Below are 19,419 nucleotides of genomic sequence, written 5' to 3'. Positions count from 1 at the left end.
TTCTCCCTTAACTCCCCTCTCCCACACTCCTTCTGCCCTAATCACTTCCTCCTCTGTTCACCCTTACTTCTGCACTCACTTACCCTCCCTTAATCCCCTTTCCTCACTCCTCCTTTTTCCCCGCTCATTCCTGTTCCTCCACCCTGACCCTTTCACATTTCCCCTTCCCCTCCAGTTTTCCACTTCTCTTCCCCTAGCTTGACCTCCCCCTTCTTCTGCTCCTCCCCTTTTCCACTTGCCCTCCTATACCTTTCCTATCACCTCCCCCCCCCCCCCCGCCCCTTTCCCCCATCATGCCAAACATTCCTTGTGTCAACTTTATTCTGTTGAATATTCCTGGGTCAAAAAGTTGTGGCTTACACTGGAAGCCTGAGTTCATAATCTGAGATAACACGCGAGTGTAGTATTGGAGGATGCAGCATTTTTTAACAGCTGCCCTATTTGACTGATAGTTCAAATAGATTCTAACGATTCTGTAGCAAGCTCTGTGAAAGAACAAGGACACTGCTCTCTGATTTGGCAACCTTCTTCCCCCAACTAACACCAATAAAAAAAAGATTAACCAGTCATTCATCTCATTGCTTTTTGTAGGCTCCTGTTGCTGCAACGACTGCTGCCTTTGCCTAACACAACCGTTTTTGCACTTCGAAGTAATCACTGCATGTGGAATACGATGTGTATACGGAGGCACTAAACCAATGCCAGTTTATTTTTTGCGAAAAAGGGTGACATTTTTAAAATAAACATTATAATTATCTTCCCACTGCAGCTCTGGAGTGGGGGATGGGGTGGTACTGAAGGGGATAGAGCCGGTCTGTATTCACAGGCTGCTGCTGTGCAGCCATGCATTAAGGCAGTTTCAGAGCGCAGCAGGTCTTTAGCAGTTCCATGAATTGCCTTTACTCACTAACTACCAGCAAGAAGTCAGGCACCCCTTTAAAATGAAGTTTAGAAATGTCCGTTTAAATCCAGACTGCAGTTGAATCTGTTTGTAGTGAAATATCGTTGCAGAACAGATTTACCTGACAAGAATACATTGTGTGGAGAAGATACGGTTAGGAATTTGACATGCGCTTTATTTCCTTCTGTTGCGAATTGCACATGAGAATCCAGTCCGGGTTTTGCCTTGTGTCCTGTTTCTAGGATCTGTGAGCATCCAGAGGCGGAGGGTTTTTTTTATATCCCAGGATTTCTCTTACTCCGAGCTTTCAGTCTCAGCCTGTCCGAGTGAACTTCACTGATCAGGCTCACATCAGCATTTCATCCACACTTGAGGATCCATGAGGGTGGGCTCAGCTCTGCAACATTCAGAGTGGATCGGTAGAGGAAAAAGCGACGACTTCTTGCCTTTTAAGTAGTCACCCTGGACTCTATATCTGTATGCATGTATGTACATATATCCTAACCTACGGCCGGGGGAGATCTCGTGGAAACCAGCGACCGCTACCTGGAGACTTCGCCTCAGCTCCCCAGCACGGTGTTTGACAGGACTTTTAAGGGGAGTTCGTACGGGTTTGGGCTGGGGCTAAAAAGTGTATTTTTAACATCTGTGCGCACACACCATGTCTTGGATTTCTGCTCTCTTGGCGGTGCTTTGCACTTTAACTGTGTTTTGTGGTTCGGTTCTGGCTGATGCGAAAGCTCGGACCTGTTCTGAGGTGAGACAGGCTTACAGTGCGAAAGGATTCAGCCTCAGCAACATCCCCTACCAAGAGATTTCGGGTAAGGACACTTTAAACCTTGACAGCAGCCCTGCTACAGTGCGGCCAACTTACACACTCGAAATGGTCCAGAAACTTAGTGCTGCCTTTGAAGGTGCACCACAAGTTGGAGCCTTTTTGTTTTACTTCATTCAGTTTAGCTGTGGTTAATTATTATTGAAAGAACGAAAGAACGATATCGCAGATTTTATTATTTGGGTTTAGTTCTGAAGTATTAAATTTTGAATTACAAGGTAGAATTGAAAAGGCAGCACCTTTTTGTCAGTAGCTGTTGGTTTTCATATCGCCCAATGGTTAAAGAATGACTTTACCCGCTCAACAACTTTTTCCTCTGTGCTGTAACCAGGGCTGAAAAATCATCCTTTAATGAGTTATTAGATGTCGAACACAAGACCGATCATGTGCTACAAAGAATATTCTTGCCAATACTTGAGGCAGTACTACAGTAATCAAAAGCTTCAAAAACATTTGCAGGTCCATGTTTATTTGGGAATAACTTTACTCAAAATGAGCCTAATACATTGTTTTATATATTGAATTGTGTACTATATTTTGTGAAGGTAGGCAAGGGGATTTCTAATGTGCATGTGGGGCTTGGGCCAATATGTGCATGTAGGGTCCAAGCAGTAAGTGTCTATCTACATGCACTAATGGTAATTAATTTTCAAAGAGTTTTGTGCAAAATTACTTTTTGCTTGTTTCCTTCTTTATAAATTTCTAGTATTTCAGTGGAATGTGCCTACAGCAAAGTTGAGTATGTGGGGTTATCACCAAGAAAAATAGATGTATAACATTGGAGGTACAATATTAGTATTGGCTCTGTCTGGTGATCTTGGTGGCGAGGCACAGAAATGCTGTAGTAGGATTTGAATATGCAAATACACGAATGGTTCTGGGTGGGTTATATCTTAGTATTGTTTCTGATCACTTCTAACGTATGACCAACTTTCTGTACAAGTCTGAAGAGAGGAAATTATATTTGTCTGTATTGAAAGTTAAGCTTCCTCCTGTATTTTAAAGCAGATTACAGTTCAGTGGTATTTTAATAATACTATGAAATGGTAACTGAGACTGGCTTAAATTAGAATCAATGCTGATACTGGTAATCCTGGAATGGGAAGGGATATGGTTTATATTTTCAAAAGAGACATGTTCTGTAAGTCAAATAATGTAAATTAAAACCTGAGAGTTTTACATTTTAATCAATAATGATTACAAATGTACACATGTAGTACAAATGCTCGTGTTTTCAACCAAAGTTATTTTACTAATATCGCTTAGTATCACACATTGAAGTACCCCCATTGTCAGCACACTACTTTGGGCATAAGAATTGTATACTGTTTTACTTCCTATTTTTATTCTGTGGTTTTGAGCAGATTTACACTAATATGCTTAGCATTGCCATTAGAATCTGGTGAACAGGTAGCTCCGTCAGATTTTTGTAGGAAATCTCTGGTTGCTGTGATGGTAATGCTTCCAAATTTCCAGAGGGGAGAATGTTCTTGATATTTCTAACTGTGCTTCCATTGGGCTCCATTCACTACCTATTCAGGCTACTGAAATGTTGGCACTGATATTGTTTATACATCATGTTGATAGTCTTCCAAATATGAGCTCAGAAAACAAATTATATCCAACTGTTGAGGAGTAATTCTTATTTATTTATAGCTGCACTGATCAATTTTTGGACAGTATTTCAGATAAAATAACTGGCACTCATTGTATACACAGAGACATTTAGATGTGACACAGACGTTTTGAATTTATTTTAACATTAAAATAGTGGAAATATGGAAAATTAATTATAGGGATAGTGCCAGCTGTTCTTAATTTTGCTATAGGCTCACTATCAGCTGTATCTTCTCAGTAATCCTAGGGAAGCCAGATCAGCCACCTTCCCTCATAGAGAACTGTTTGATATAAAAGAACCTACATTGTTTAACACTGTAATAGATTCCTTTTCTTGTCCGTTACAGGGAGCATTTATAGTTATTCATGACTGTTCGACAGACTTCATGTAGAACACATGTTGACTTTTATTCTACATGCTGAAATTGGCAAATAAAACTTTGAGGAGGAGCATCATTGGAGTGCCCATACCCATCTTGGTTCCCTGCACTAATCCAGGCTGTATAATTATGTCTGTGAAGTGGTGGTGGCCTGGTGGTAAATGGAGAGCTGTGCATTTATCATGAGTTTCAATTATGAGCATTCAATTAATGGATCTACTGGGTGCAGTTTCTTTTTGATTTAGCAGTGTGTTGTACTTCTTCATATGAAGGCGGTATTCCTGTACTTGAACTCTGCCAATGCTTTGAAAGAAAGTGTGAAAATTGTTTGAGATTCCTGTAACATTCTATATGTTTAAAAGCTGGCGGATCTCCTCTGGCATTGCCTATGGATTTGCATGGATCAGGCTCGTTTCTGAATACTGTTAAATTATATTTCATTTATAAACAAAAAAAGGAGCAACTCAACACAATCACAAGCTGAACCAATGATAAAGTAGAGGATAAGAAGGTTTCTGAAATAGCCATTATTTAGGACATTTAATGCTTTATTCACCAGTAGAAAATTTTAATTACATGGAATATATATAATTTAACTTTTACTTCAGCAATAAATAGGTTTAACTTACTGCACTGTCGAGCAAGTTAATAATTCAAAAAGTAGTAAGTAAAACAACAGTGAAGTCTTCACACCTGGTTGGACATTATTGATCTGGGAAATGGTTAATTACTTACTGACCAAGTTGTTATTAACTTATATTATCCTAATGGATTGCTGTTGGTAAAGGTTGGTGTTTTTTTAATCTGCCTGTTTGAGGGAGTAGGGCTAGAGCCCAGGAGACTCAGGAATTAAATAGGAAACGTGGCAGAACCTAGCAGCGGGGCCTGAGTGACCAGAGCCACAGGAACATATGCAGAGTTAGAAGATGGGCAATTTATAGTATTCACCCTTTTAACATGTTTCTCTGGATGGTTATGATACAGAAGGTAAAACTGACAGGCAGCTGCCATAATTGACATGACTGTCAATTATCTTTGTGTAATGCAATTGGCAAGACAAGAAGTTGCAATACTCACCCACAGAATTATTAATAATATAATGACCCAAACCATGCTGGAGCAGGGCATCTCATGGCATGCACTGTTGGTTAGATTATTTACTACACCCTTCAACTTGAAGTTTTTTGTACTAAAACTTGCTGAAAGTGCAAACTATGGCAAGGGCAACAGGGCATCTGGGACTTGGGGAAACAACGGGACCAACAGTCTATCTCAACAAGTGATATTTAAAGATTGTGAAAGAAACAGTGGAATGATGGAGAAAGAATGTGAATTAGAGTCAAATCAGTAAAGAGAAAGACCTAAAGAGAAAGAAAGATTGAATTAAGATAGACAGCAAAGGAGACAGATTAAAAATCTCGAACAATTTACTAGATGCAGGAATGAGACTCCGTAGTTTGAATTGTTTCCTTTCTGGGCCAGAATGATTGATTGGCAGTCATTGACAATGATCACATCATTAAAAGAGTGCTTGAACCATTAATTATGAGCCTTACCTTTCTGTGGCAAGTTTAATGGGCAGCTGTGGCTCAGTTCATAGCACCCTCGCCTTTGAATCAGAGGGTTGTGGGTTCATGTCCCACTCCTGGAAACCAAGAACTGTGATTGTACTCGAAAGAGTTGCAATCTGTGACTGTTGATAACTCGAAAGAGTTTAATGGGCAGTTAGTGTACAAATAGAGCAAGTTCTTCAAAATAATGGAGAGGCAAATGGTAAGATGCCATTTGAGCAAGTCAGATGGAAGAGTAACTTAAATCGACCAGCAAGTTCTAGAGATTATAAGCAAAATACTGCGGATGCTGGAAATCTGAAACAAAAACAAAAATACCTGGAAAAACTCAGCAGGTCTGACAGCATCTGCGGAGAGGAATACAGTTGACGTTTTGAGTCCGTATGACTCTTCATCAGAACTAAGGAAGGGGAAGTTCTGGAGATTTGCAGCTAACAATGTATCTCATCATTACCTGATCATTTGCTCCACTTTGGAGATATGCCTGCTGAAACACTCTTTCATCATTTTCATAGCCCCTCCTCCATGCAAATGACCAGCCCGTGCAAGTTTCCAGCATTTATGTTAGTAATTTGCTGTTGCAGATTTACGCTGAAAAATTTAGGTGCATAACTGCTAGAGGTAGCAATGTGGTTGATTAATAATAATCTGTTCTAAGATTGTTTTAACAATGTCTACCAATGAGTTAAAACAGCTACTTCTAAAACAAATTGATATTTTCCTTTTTCCAGAGGTAAAGTACAATATTTGTCAGGAAAAAACCTGAATACAATAAAATTACTAGAAGTAGAGCACAGCTGAAATTTCTAGATAATACATGACATCAACTATACAGAAATTAATTGAGAAAAGGGCAATTACTGATTATTGACTGAGTATTAACTGATTATTTTTATGGGTTTTAAGTTGCTATATCCATTTTTGTCAAAAGTAAGTATTTCTGTGCTCCTTTACCCCTTTGATTGAAAAGAATTCGAAAAGATTTTCATTGATGTGTTTTGAATTTTAAGCCCAGAATTTACTCGATCCTGAGCAATTGCCTTTAGTAATTTTATTTCCGGTTTTGCAGACAAATATTGTGCTGTGCTCACGGAAGAAGGCTTGTTTTAGAAGTAGCTGTTGTTCTTCTTCATTGTTTTTACAATATCCTGGCTGTGATCAGTGAACTGATTATTATAAATCAAACATGTGAGACATTGGGTTCATTTAAAGACAATAATTATGTCCATCTAGTGTAATTTTAACGTGTAGAACATAGAATGTTGTGTAGCATGATCATGAAAACAATGCAAACTGATGAAATTTGTTTTAGTATGAACTATTATTGATCGCTCATTGGGGATAATTGAATTTTGATGTAAAGAGGGACATATTGCCGATGATTTTCATCTTGCACTCATCAGAATAACTGCAAGAATGCCAAATTTCAAATGATCCTGTCGTACAAATTGTTGTGATTGTTTGAAATTTGGCATTTGTGCGCTTGTTCTGATAAGTGCAAGAATAAAATTTTTGAAAACATGTCTCTATTCAACAATATTCAAACTCTGACTATCAAGCGACTGTATAATTGAATTTCAAAAATCAGATCACTTTGTTGTCAGCATGGTTTATGTTTGGATTAGGATTGTAATAGCCTGCAGATACAAATAGTTAATTAGCAGATCTTTGTATCACCATTTAGTTATTCATTCAACAGTTCAAGCCAAACATAAATATTAGCAAATGCTTAACAAAAAAAATACTTTGTACAAAAATGAGCCTGGTGCCTCTGGATGAAATTTTCCCGTTCAACTGTGCAGAACTAGGATTTATTTTCTGCATAAAATATATTTTAATGTGATTAGATCAGGAGTTTTGCATACAGCAGATTGATCAAAAGTTTAGGAACTCTGTGCTTATTCTCAGATTTTAATTTGGATTGGCTGTTTGCTTCTCTGGAATTCAATGTACCTGATTTTCCAACAGCACCTTTCCTGATATGTCAGATGCACAAATTCAAATTCCATCTATCAACATCTGCTTCTCTTGCTGAATTCTATTGTAGGACTATGGCAAAGATTGAAATAAAACAACTTGCAAATGAAGAACTGATAGCTTTTCACAATGCACTCAGACAGGGATACTGTACAATTCTCTAGTCTTGCTTCCGCATCTTTTAAGAAGACAATCTTGAATTTGATATGCCCTGCATAATGGTGGCAGAAATAAAACTACATAAATTAGGCCAATGAAGTTATGAAAGCTGTACAGGTTGCAGTATCTGTTCATGATTCTGCAGTCCAGTCGAAGGTTAATTATTTATGTATTGTACAGCAGTGCCAATTAGGGGAACCGTTGGCTAGTTCGCTGCCAGGCCAGAAGGAGGCTCTGTTGTGCAGCTGGCAGCAGTGTTAATACTGTATCATACTCTGGAGATATTTAGAATCAGAAGAACAGACCTAGGTGAATATGTTGAGCACAGCTCTCTTTCACACGAACAGAGCAATCTCTATTTTGATGTTTATTTTGTTGTTCCATAGTAGCAGCAATCATACACTACAAGTGTGTAAAAACCACTCACATATGAAGGACAAACATATTGCAGTAAATGATGATGGCCAAAACACATAACAGAGTAATCCGTTGTGACTAGATTGAGAAATTTCTTTGTGGAAACACTTTGAAATGATAACCTGTCTTCTGGAAATAGCTAACTGATATTTTTGCACCTTTTTTTAGGATAATGTACAGAAACAACTTATATTTATATAGCACCTTTAACAAAGTAAAATATCCCAAGACACTTCAAAGGAATGTTCTAAAACAAAATTTGACCACAAGCCGGGTAAAGAGATGTAAGGGCAGATGACCAAAAGCTTGGTCAAAGAGTGGGCGGGGAATGCTGAAGGAGATTCTTAAAGTAAGAAGTGCAGGCAGAGAGGTTTAGAGAGGGAATTTTGGTTCTTAGAGCTTCAGCAGCCTGAAAGCATGGTTGCCAGTGGTGGAGTAATGAAAATCAGGGATGCACAAGAGGCCAGAATTCAAGGAACACTTTGAAGGGTGGTAGCAGATTACGGAGATAGTGAGGAATGATGGAGAAAGAGGGTGAATTAGAGACAAATCAGTACAGAGAGAGAAAGAAAGATTAAATTAAGATAGGGCAGAATTTTCCCCCTGGCGAGGGGCATGTTCAGGAATGGGTGCATGGAGGTGCACCTTTGATTGGCGCCACCCCGATCAGGGGCGTGCCGCCATTTTACGTTGGCGGGCCAATTAATGCCCACCCAGCATGACGTCAGCAAGGAAGCGCTATACGCTCCCTGTGCGGGCGGGGGGGGAATTCCCTGGCCAAGAGTGCGCTCTTTCGTGCATGCGCACGAAAGAGCGCAGTCATTTCCCTGAGGCTAAGTGCTGCCTCAGGGAGATCGGCTCCACATTAAAAAATGTTAAAAACAGAAAAAAAAATTCCCTGACATGTCTCCTCGTGTGACACTGTCACATGAGTTGGGACATGTTCATCACTTTTAGTTACACTTTTATTAAATTTTTAAAAACCTACATGAAACCTCATCCCGCCCATGGATGAGATTTCATGCTTTTCCCAATCCCCGCCAGGGCTCCCGGCCTGCCCGCCAACCTTAAGGTTGGACGGGCAGGTCCACTAATTACATTAATTACTTTGTCAATGGCCTCAATATGCCATTGACAGGTCGGCAGGTGCACAGCTCATTCGGCTGAGCCCCTGCTGACCTGAAAATTGAAATGAGGCGGGGTGACATTGGGAGTTCCGCCCGACGTCATCCAGCATCATTTTACACGTCGGTGAGCGGGCCCCGCCCCCCACTCGCCGACCGGGAAATCCTGGCCATAGAAAACAAAGGAGACAGATTAAAAAATCTCGAATAATTTACTAGATGCAGGAATGAGACTTTGTGGTTTGAATTGTTTCCTTTCTGGGCCAGAATGATTGATTGGCATTGACAATGATCACATCATTAAAAGAGTGCTTGAACTATTAATTATGAGCCTTACCTTTCTGTGGCAAGTTTCAGCTGTGGCTTAGTTCATAGCACCCTCGCCTTTGAATCAGAGGGTTGTGGGTTCATGTCCCACTCCTGGAAACCAAGAACTGTGATTGTACTCGAAAGAGATGCAATCTGTGACTGTTGGTAACTCGAAAGAGTTTTAATGGGCAGTTAATGTACAAATAGAGCGAGCTCTTCAAAATAATGGAGAGGCTAATGGTAAGATGCCATTTGGACGAAACAGGAATGACAACTTTATAATTGCAGCAACAAGCACGGGGTAATGGCTGAATGGGACTTGGTGTGAGTTAGGAAACTGGCAGAGGGGTTTTCGATGACCTCAAGTTTATGCAGGGAGACGGTCGAGATGAATTGGAATAGTAAAGTGCAGGGTTAATAAAGGCATGGATGAGGGTTTTAGCAGCAAATGAGCAGAGGCAAAGTGGAGTCAGGGATTTTACAGAGGTAGAAATAGGCACGAATATGTGGTCAGAAGTTCTTCTCGGGGTCAGATATGACACCAAGATTGCGATCAGCCCTGTTAAGCCTCAAGATGTTGCCAGGGAAAGGGTTGGAGTCAGTGGCAGGGGAACAGAGTTTGTGGCAGGGACTGAAGACAGTGGCTTTGGTCTTCCCAATATTTAATTGGAGGAAATTTCTGCTCATCTAGCACTGGATGATGAACAAGCAGTCTGACAATTTAGAGACAGTGGAGAAGTTGAGAGAGGTGGTGGTGAGGTAGAGCTGGTGTCATCAGCGTACATGTGAAAACTTACACTGTGCTTTCAGATGTCACCGAGGAGAAGCAAGTGGATGAGAAGTAGTAGGGGAACAAGGATAGGTCCTTGGGAGCACCAGAGATAAAAATGCAAAACAGGAAAAGAAGCTATTGCAGGTGATTCTCTGGCTACGGCTAGATAGCTAGGAATGAAACCAGACGACACCAGTCCCTCCCAGCTGGACAATGGTGGAGAACTGTGGTTAACCATGTCAAAGGCTGCCGATAGGTTGAGAAGGACAAGGAGGGGCATGACAACACCCAGTTCTACCTCATTATCACCTCTCTCGACTCTTCCAATGTTGCTAAATTATCAGACTATTTATCTGACAGTCAGTACTAGATGAGCAGAAAGTTCCTCCAATTAAATGTTAGGAAGAGTGAAGCCATTGTTTTTGGTCCCCATTCCAAACTTTGTTCTCTAACTACTACCTCCATCTCTCTCCCTGGCAACTGGATTTGGCAAAAATTTGGCAAAATTTAAGCCAAAATTAGGATTAGTGTGTACACTGGATGGGAAGATCAGCGGCTGTGTTTGGGTTGCTGCTTGTAAGGAGGCAGTAACGTGTACCTTGATGAACCCTTCTGAAGATGCCAAGAGGCACAGAGGGAAGTTTTGAAGAGGGGATCAAGCCTGGCATGAAAGCAGGAAGGTTGAGAAGTACTGAAGGGTTGGGGAAGGGATTTCAGAGGGCAGAGTACTCCAGAGGGGAGAAATGAAAAGAGGCATGACAACAGGAGAGCTAGGAGGGGTAAAGAGAAATGAAGTAAGAAAGGGCTAGAAAATAAAGTGAAAATAGAAGTGATGGACTTTGGTCCGAAGGGCAGCCAAGATAGGTACATGTTACAAGTTACGTAGATCTGGTTACGTAGCAATTATTAGGATGCATATATCCTGGTAGTAACCAGGGAATGGAGAAGCAACAATAGGAGGGTGTCCAGCGTTAAAGTCCGAGGTCCCGTGGTGGGATGATAGTGACTTGGGTAGGGTGGAATTGGCATGGAACTGGAACGAGCTGTTCAAGTTTGGAGACATGTGCAATAGGCAAGTGAATTCCAAAAGCTCATTGAAAGACAGAGTATGGGAGAATGTACTGCTGGAGATATTTCTGTGTGAATGACAGTCCAGGAAGTGTGCAGAACCAGTATTGGGACAGAAAGATAATGGTTATGTTGGAGCTGGTCACGAGAGGATCCATAGTGGTGGAGGGATGTACTTTAACCCAGGAAAGTGAATTGCTGGCCAGGAACAGACTGTAGCTGAAGCTAAAAAACCAGTAGAACCAGTTACAGGCTGAGCAGAGAAGCAGCAGTGGTGAAAGGCTGTAAAATGATCAAGGTTACTTTCAAATACATGCAACACATTAGCAGGTCAGGGACACAGCAGCTGAATCTGATGATGTAGTCCAGTGCAGAAGTACAGGAATCCAGGCATGCCCAGGGAAGTCTCGGAAGCCAAACTTGAGAAATGATCCAGTGCTCACGGAGAGAAGCGAAGAGCACGCATGGTTGGGCAATGGGCAGTGATGGTTTAAACTTGTAGTTAGGACTAAAACATTCTAACTATTAGTGTCAGGAGAACTGAACAAACAGTGAGGAGATTGAATGAGAAAGGGCAAAGGATGAGTGGATAGTCATGGACAAAGGTGCACAGTAAGGGCTTCCCTATACCTGACTTCAGGAGCCATCTTGAGTCTTTCCTAATAATGTTACATTAAGTAATTCATTTAAAATGCAAACATTTATGCTGAACATTTTGAAGATTTCTGGTTTTTGGCAGTATTAACTACAAGAAGGAAAGAAAAAAAAGACTAGGAGGCAACTTGTCAAATGTAAAGTACTAGTTTTCTTATACCAGTCAAAATATTCATAAATCAAACAAAGGATACCCAGGTTAAAACTGCATTTAGGGTTTGTGAAGATTTGTTCAAACTCCTACCAGGATTTTGGTGCAGAGATTTTCATATCCTGGCTTCACAACTTTCTGAAAATCTGATACAAAACAAATTCAAATATATTTGTATGTAAGCTTTTTGTTGACAATGGATGATAAATTTTCAAATAGAATGGGCTGATTTGATTTAATCTATGGAATATTTGAAAAAGATGAAAGAGTTAAAACCACAGTTTCTATCACAAGCAGCAGGAGAAAATATATTTCTACTGGCTAAAAGATTTTGTATATCCATTGCACCAGTATAAAAGTTGCATGTGAAATTGTTAATCCTGATGCATATGTTGCACTGGGGGCTCTTAAGTTATTAAATAAATAAGTCTAGAAGTATGACTGCTGCATTTGATTTAATTGTAACTCATGGTGATAGTACTGTTGCAACCAACAATGGAGATCATCTAGACCATGCTTTATTGGTGAGTTGAAGGCTATTTGATGGAGTCAGACTGTGATATTGTCTTTCATATGACTTATCTACCCTTGGATTTCCCAAACAAGAACAGAAAAAGTCAGAGATGGTTGTTCAGACAGCCTCAGTCAAGTTGATGTTTCAGGTATAAAATTTTTTCTTGAAATTGAAAGATATTGCAATTACACTGAAGGAGAAAGAGAACAAAGGATTAGGAAACACAAGTGGACACAAAGTCCATACACACAAGAAAAGACAAAAATACTGCAAATTGCTATGGTGGGGATCAAGAAAAACTACTTTTTTTCCCCTCCACTGCCAGACTCCTGAGTCATAGGAGCCTGCTTCAATTTGTCAGTTTTTCACATTTTTCCTTCTAGTTATTGATTCCTCTCCAGTTCCTATCACACTTTCAGTGTCTCACACATGTCTTTTATTTCTTTGATTTCTCTCATTGGCCTGAATTTTCATTTTCAAGGCAGGTAGTGTGAGTTGGGAAAATTCCCAGCTCGGTCTGCCAGCCTCAAGAGCCCAGATATCCAATATTCTTTTGAAACAGCTGCACCCCAGAGAAAACATTGTTTGATTGACAGCCCTGGCTCTCTGATCTCTATGGGCAATTTCACAATGGTTATTTACACAAGGTTAAGTGGTTTTAAGGGTTTGTGGTTTCTGTTATTGATACTTTAAAGGGTCTGGATAATTGACATTTTTAATGCCTTGTAGTGAATTGACTTTTTTAAGCATAATGGAAAGTAATTGGCATAGAACAAATAAGATTAGGGAAATGAATGCGTGACTCAAAGACTGGTGTGGGAGAAGTGGGTTCCAGTTCATGGGGCACTGACATCAGTACTGGGGAAAATGAGGCTGTACCATTGGGACAGTTTACACCTGAACTGTGTTGGGACCAGTGTTCTGGCAAGCCGCATAACTAGGGAAGTAAAGAGGGCTTTAAAATAAACAAGGGAGGATGAGGGATCAAGCTTGGGTAGATGTAGCAAATCAAGGGGTAGAGTCAAGGCAGGAGAGCAAAGTAGGAATATGGGAAATGAGGGTCAGAGAATGGCAGGAAGGGACAGAGAGAAAAAAACCTAAGAATACACCAACAGTCAAGACTAGATGTTAGAAAGATAAACAAAAAGACAAAACTAAAGGCTCTGTTTCTGAATACGTGTAGCATTCATAACAAAGTAAATGAATTGATAGTGCACATTGAATTAAATAAATATGATCTGATGGCCATTATGGAGACATGGCTGCAGGATGACAAGGATTGGGTCCTGAGTATTGATAGGTATATAACATTCAAAAGGAATAGGAAGGTAGGTAAAGGTGGAGGGATAGCACTGTTAATCAAGGATAGCATTGGTGCATTAGTTATAGATGACCTTTGTTCAGGAGATCAGGATGAAGAATCGGTTTGGGTAGAGATGAGGAATGGTAAGGGAAAGAAGTCACCAGTGGGTATGATCTACAGGCTCCCTAACAGTAACCACAATGTAGGACAAAGTATACAAGAAGAAATAAGAAGGCTATCCTTTATTTTGAGAGAAATTAAACATAAAAGCAAGGATGTTATGCTTCAGTTATACAGGGCATTGGTGAGACCATATCTCGAATACTGTGCGCAGTTTTGGTGTCCTTATTTAAGGAAGGATGTAAATGCGTTGGACGTGGTTCGGAAGAGGTTTATTAGATAGATACCTGGAATGAGTGGGCTGTCTTATGAGGAAAGGTTGGACAGACTGGGCTTGTTTCCACTGGAGCTTAGAAGAGTGAGGGGTGATTTTATTGAAGTATATAAGGTCCTGAATGGTCTCATCAAGGTGGATGTGTCCAGAACTAAGGGGCACAGTTTTAAAATTAGAGGTTGACCTTATAGGACAGAGATGAGGAGAAATTTTTTCTGAGGGTTGTGCAACTTTGGAACTCTCTCCCTCAGAAGGTGGTGGGGGTGGGGTCATTGAATATTTTTAAGATGGAGTTAGATGGATTCTTGTTAGACAAGGGAATCAAAGTTATGGGGGTAGATGGGAATAACCAGCTTACATCCTTTAAGGGTGCTCCTGAAAATCTGGTAGCCCCAGAGTGAGTTTTGGAACCCTGGAATCAAGACCCCCCCTGTCATTTTTATAGGGCTCCCCAGTCATTCGGGCTCAGTGAAAATTCAGCCCATTGTTTCCTGTGCTTATTCCCTTTACCGTTTCCTGGTCCCCACAGTGAATATGGTGAAGAAGTAAAATTTACCAATTTATTGATTCCCTTTTCACATTATAGTCATTCAGCCTGCTATCCTTTGCTGATAATTAAGCCATGAATATTTCTGAAAAAAGCAACATTATTTTGTTGAAGCTCTTCGACTTACACTCATCAGCTCAATCTGTAATAACACCAAATGAAAAGGAAACAACAATTTAAACTATGAGAAGAGAGTGCTGATTGGTTGGTAAGTGGACTCTGATTGGTGGAGGCATTGTGATGGAGAATGCACCAGTTGGTGATGACTGACAGTGAATTGTCAAGCATTGTGCTAGCTGTTTCACACTGCTACTATGCAGTAGCAACATGAGTGATATTCACCACTAACAGGATGCTGCCATCAAGCCAAAGAGACATTATACCTATCACACAAATGAGTAATGTGATATATGAATTTCAGTGCCAGTGTGATGCTAGGTATATAGGCCATTACATCCCAAAGACTGGCAGATCATATCAAACAGTATGTTCCTTCTGCTGTTCGCAACAGGCAAGATACAGACTGTACCCAACCAGGCATGCTTGCAAAACTCAAAACACTCTGTCCGACAGTAGATGTGATTCTGCGATTGGACAACATTTGCTAAATAATCCACAGTGTGCTAAGAATTACACTGACAACCAATTTAAGATTGTCAGTCAGGTTCACAGTGTGGTGCATTTGTGTGCACTGGAAGCTACATATGTTAATACATGGGGCCCTGTTCTTTGCAGACAGAAAAAACATGTACACACATTGCGCCTGCTTCAGTTAAACAAGATAAGTGACAGCCATTCACTGGTTCATTCCTCAGGGCAATGCCTTGACCAGTCAAGTCAAGTTGCCTTGTTTAAATTTCAACATTGCTTGGCAGTTAACTGTCAGTCACATCAACCAGTGCATTCTCCATGGCAACACCTCTACCAATCAGAGTCCACTTGCCAACCAATCAGCACTCTCTCATACGGTCTAAATTGTTGTTCCATTTACGTTTGGCATTGCAAATTTCACAAGACGAAAAGCTTCAATAAAAAAGTATCTTATTTTCAGCAACACTCAACTTCTGTACTACCAAATGATTATTAATTAAGCCATCTTTTAATTCTGTAATTTAGCTTCTGACCATCACGATTGTGTTGAGTCCCATTCTTTCCCGCTATTCCTACAAATTACTTGCTCATCCCTTGTTTGTAATCCCTACAAACAAGTTAATTACAAATGAAAAAAGCCATTTGACACAGCTTAGTTCATCCACTCAGGTCCTGATTCTCCCCCACCCTTTCATAGCATCTAATTGTCCCTTAAATGCCTCCAATATTTTTGTTTTCACCACTTTATTTGGGAGACCATTCCTTGCATTAAACACTGTTTATGAGAAGAAGCACTTCCTGGTATTAGTCCTAAATTTATTTTTTTCTAGTTTGAACCTTGTCTCCTTGTCCTGTGCTAGCAATTTAGTTTAAAATACTTTTCTGGACTTGCATTTTTACATGCTACTTACTATTTACCACTAAGATGGTATCAGTCATCTAGCACCTTTCACTGCTGAAGAGTCCAAGTTTTCTAGCCTTGGCCCCTAGATTTGGCTTTTAGGCTGATTTAGGAGATTTTTTTCCTTTCAGAGGGCCACTAGTCTGTGGAATTCTCTTCGCCAGAGAGCAGTGGAGGCTGGGTTATTGAATATATTCAAGGCTGAGTTAGGCAGATTTTTAACCGACGAGGGAGTCAAGGGTTATGGCAGGCAGATAGGAAAGTGGAGGTCACAATCAGATCAGCTCTGGTCTTATTAAACGGTGGAGCAGGCACGAGGGGTCGAATGGCCTACTCCTGCTCTGAATTCTTATGAAAGAAGTTTAAGGAGACTTTGTAGACTTGACACCTAACATGTCCAACTAATGGACAGCAGCAATCAATATAGCCACAGAATATTTAACTATGTAACCAAATGAATAGAATACAAGTCCAAGCAAGAAGTGCCGAGCAAAAATTTCCTTCAACTAAATATTTGGAAAACAGAAGCCATTGGGTGGAGTTTTAGTCTCCTAGGAGTGGGCTGGCATGTGGGGGGCAAAAAATTGGATGCCATGGTGGTGACACCATGCCCACTGCCTGCCTACCTCCTCTAGATTTTTTACCAGAAACAGGATCTGCCCTGGGCCAATTGAGGCCCTTAAGTGGCCTGATTAATGGCCACTTAAGGGTCTCCTCCATGTCCACACCATGTGAAATGGTGAAACTTGATGGGCTTTTTATGATGGGAGGGCGGAGGCGAATCCCTCCTATTCAGTCACCCTTTCCCAATGGAAGCACTTCCATTATGGTACCTCCACATACGCTATTTCAGTACCATTCATTGAGCCACACACAGATAGCTAAAAACTTCTTCAAAAATGTAGGTTTTAAGGAGCGTTTTAAAGGAGGAAAGAGAGGGAGAGAGGAGGAGAGGTTTAGGGAGGAAATTCCAGATCTTATGGCCTCAGCCATGGAAGGCACAGTCACCAATGGTGAGGTCAGAGTTGGAGGGTTGTGTGATACCCCATTTTTTCTTCGTTGGTACAGCATTTTACACTCACCTGCATTAAATTTCATCTTGAATTGTTTTGCGCACTATGTATTTTGCCCAAATCATTCTGGTAATTCCTGGACTGGCTCCTCTGCTTCATCTGCCTTTCCCAGTTTGACATCACTTACAAATTTCACAAACTTGCTCTGTGTTTCTGAAGACAAGGGAGCTGATTTTAACTGCTTCCCTCTGACATTAGTGGAGCAGTGGTTGCCTGTGACTCAGTCGTCGCAGTAGTTATTTGCTGCTTGTTTGTGATGGTGCTTGAGCTGCTGATGTCTTGTGTAAGGTCTTGAGAAGGATGGCTGGGCCTGTCTCAGGTAGGTGGCCACTTGTGATGTGCAAAGAGGGGGCTGAATTTTATAAGCTCCCAGCGGATGTGTTTCTCATGGGGGGACATGAAAAATAGGGTGGGCACCCAAGCACCACTTTCCCGCCCATCCCCGAGCTCACCCCCATAATACGGGCACTGAAATCGGCAGCCTGCCCGTCATATATAAATGAATAATCAAGGGCCAATTAGACTTGTTATCAAGTCAATTGACCCTGATAACATGCTGTCCACACCATAAAATTGTTGGCATGGGCAGCTGGGTGGGAGCAGGAAGCCCGATTTTCTTTTTAGCTTATTTGTTTAAAGGGTGGGAAGGAAGTGGGGGAGAGGGTCACTCTTCAGTGGCTGCCCTTTGCTGATCGCGGGCAGCCCTTATTAGGTTGAACCCCCCTTCCTTCCTACCCACTCCCTCCCTTAAACCCACCCCCATGCTCTCCACCCCCGTGACCCCCCCCCATATTATTCACCACTGGGTTTCTATAAGTCCTGTTTGAAATTTTGAGATATGAATTGATGGAAAATGCACTCTTGACCCATTTGTGCTGCTAAATGTTTATCTCGTGGTCTTTAGCATTTTCAAAGGAGGTAGCCAATTTCCTGCCTGCCCAACTGGTGACTTACCTTGAGTATCATAGTACAACTTGACACTTGACAGCCTTGTCCACCCATTATGTGCCTGCATTTAAAATCAGTCCTGTGTAAGTGGCACCAAACTAACCTCTGTGTCATCCTACTTCATGCCATCTCTGCTCTGCTTTCTCTTTCTCACACTATGACACCACTTGAGTAGATAGTCATGATCTTTTTTCCAGAATTTGTCCTACTGATATCAGTGACCAGGACCAGAGGCTTAAGAAAGGATTGTACTTGTGGGTAAAGACGGGAAATAGATTGAAGCGAAGTAAAGAAAAGGGACACTGCAGAAATCTCATAGCATTATTGAAAATTTAATGGGATGAAAAAAGTGCAAACAGAAGTTATTTACACACGCACTGCACTAGAAATAGCATGGCGAAGATAGAAAAAACAGGCTAGTATTGAAATGGACGAGCACTTAATAGGAGCAAGTAATGCTTCAGTGATTTCTTTTATTACAATCCTTGTAGTATAATATAATTCAAGTAAGCTGGCTGTGAGACAATGTTACATCGGGACAGTTTTGATATAATTAAACAAACTGACAAAACTTGTAAGTGTAAAGTGCGTGACTGACCATAAAATAATTTTGCCGACTTAGTTTATTGCTTCAGCACATTATAAAAAGACTTAGTAAAAATCTCTTTAGGCCAGCTGATCTAGGGAATTGGTTTTCAGAGATACAAATTGGAATTTACAGCAGGGTTGGCATCAAAGAGATTCCCAGATAAAGCTGTTAATGCGCCAATCTTTAGGCAGAGCTGAATGAATATCTTTATAGGAATACGATTAAGGGTTATAAGAATAAATACAGACAGAGTTAGAACACAACAGTTTGTGATCTGTTGTGATAGGGAAACAGTCATTCCAAGGGAGGAAAAGGATCAAGAATAAGTAGGGGTATGATCAGGAAATGGGCATGGATGTATTGAATGTAAATCTATGTAAATAGTGATTACTCTACCTTGATTCAGCTTATTTTATCACCACCAAATGTTAGCCAGAGAGTTTCTACATTTTTGCAACAATGTGAAATATAACCTTTACAAAAATGCGCCAGGACCACTGCTATTTGAGAATTCCTTGGCCTGCTGTCATCTTTGCTTGGGCGGTAGGCGTAAATAAGCAGCTTCACCAATTTAAAATTGTATTAGCAAACCCTACTTCCTAAGCAGTGGGCACATGCAGTCTT

At 40.7% G+C, this 19,419-nt stretch overlaps 1 protein-coding gene across 1 annotated transcript in view; it reads left to right on the top strand.

Moving 5' to 3' along the window:
* Window positions 1-1,014: 1,014 nt before the first annotated feature.
* The window catches only part of LOC144682985 (glypican-6-like), a 1,097,394-nt gene continuing 1,078,989 nt past the window's right edge, over window positions 1,015-19,419 (top strand). Inside the window, exon 1 of the mRNA XM_078545918.1 lies at window positions 1,015-1,722. Coding sequence (XP_078402044.1) covers window positions 1,563-1,722 — 160 coding nt within the window. The 5' untranslated portion in view covers window positions 1,015-1,562. The remainder of the gene's footprint in view (window positions 1,723-19,419) is intronic.

Source organism: Cetorhinus maximus, chromosome 7 (genome assembly GCF_964194155.1).
Source record: "Cetorhinus maximus chromosome 7, sCetMax3.hap1.1, whole genome shotgun sequence".
Lineage (NCBI taxonomy): Eukaryota > Metazoa > Chordata > Chondrichthyes > Lamniformes > Cetorhinidae > Cetorhinus > Cetorhinus maximus.
The sequence above is the reverse complement of the archived record's forward strand: the minus strand, read 5'-3'. Positions and strand labels throughout refer to the sequence as shown.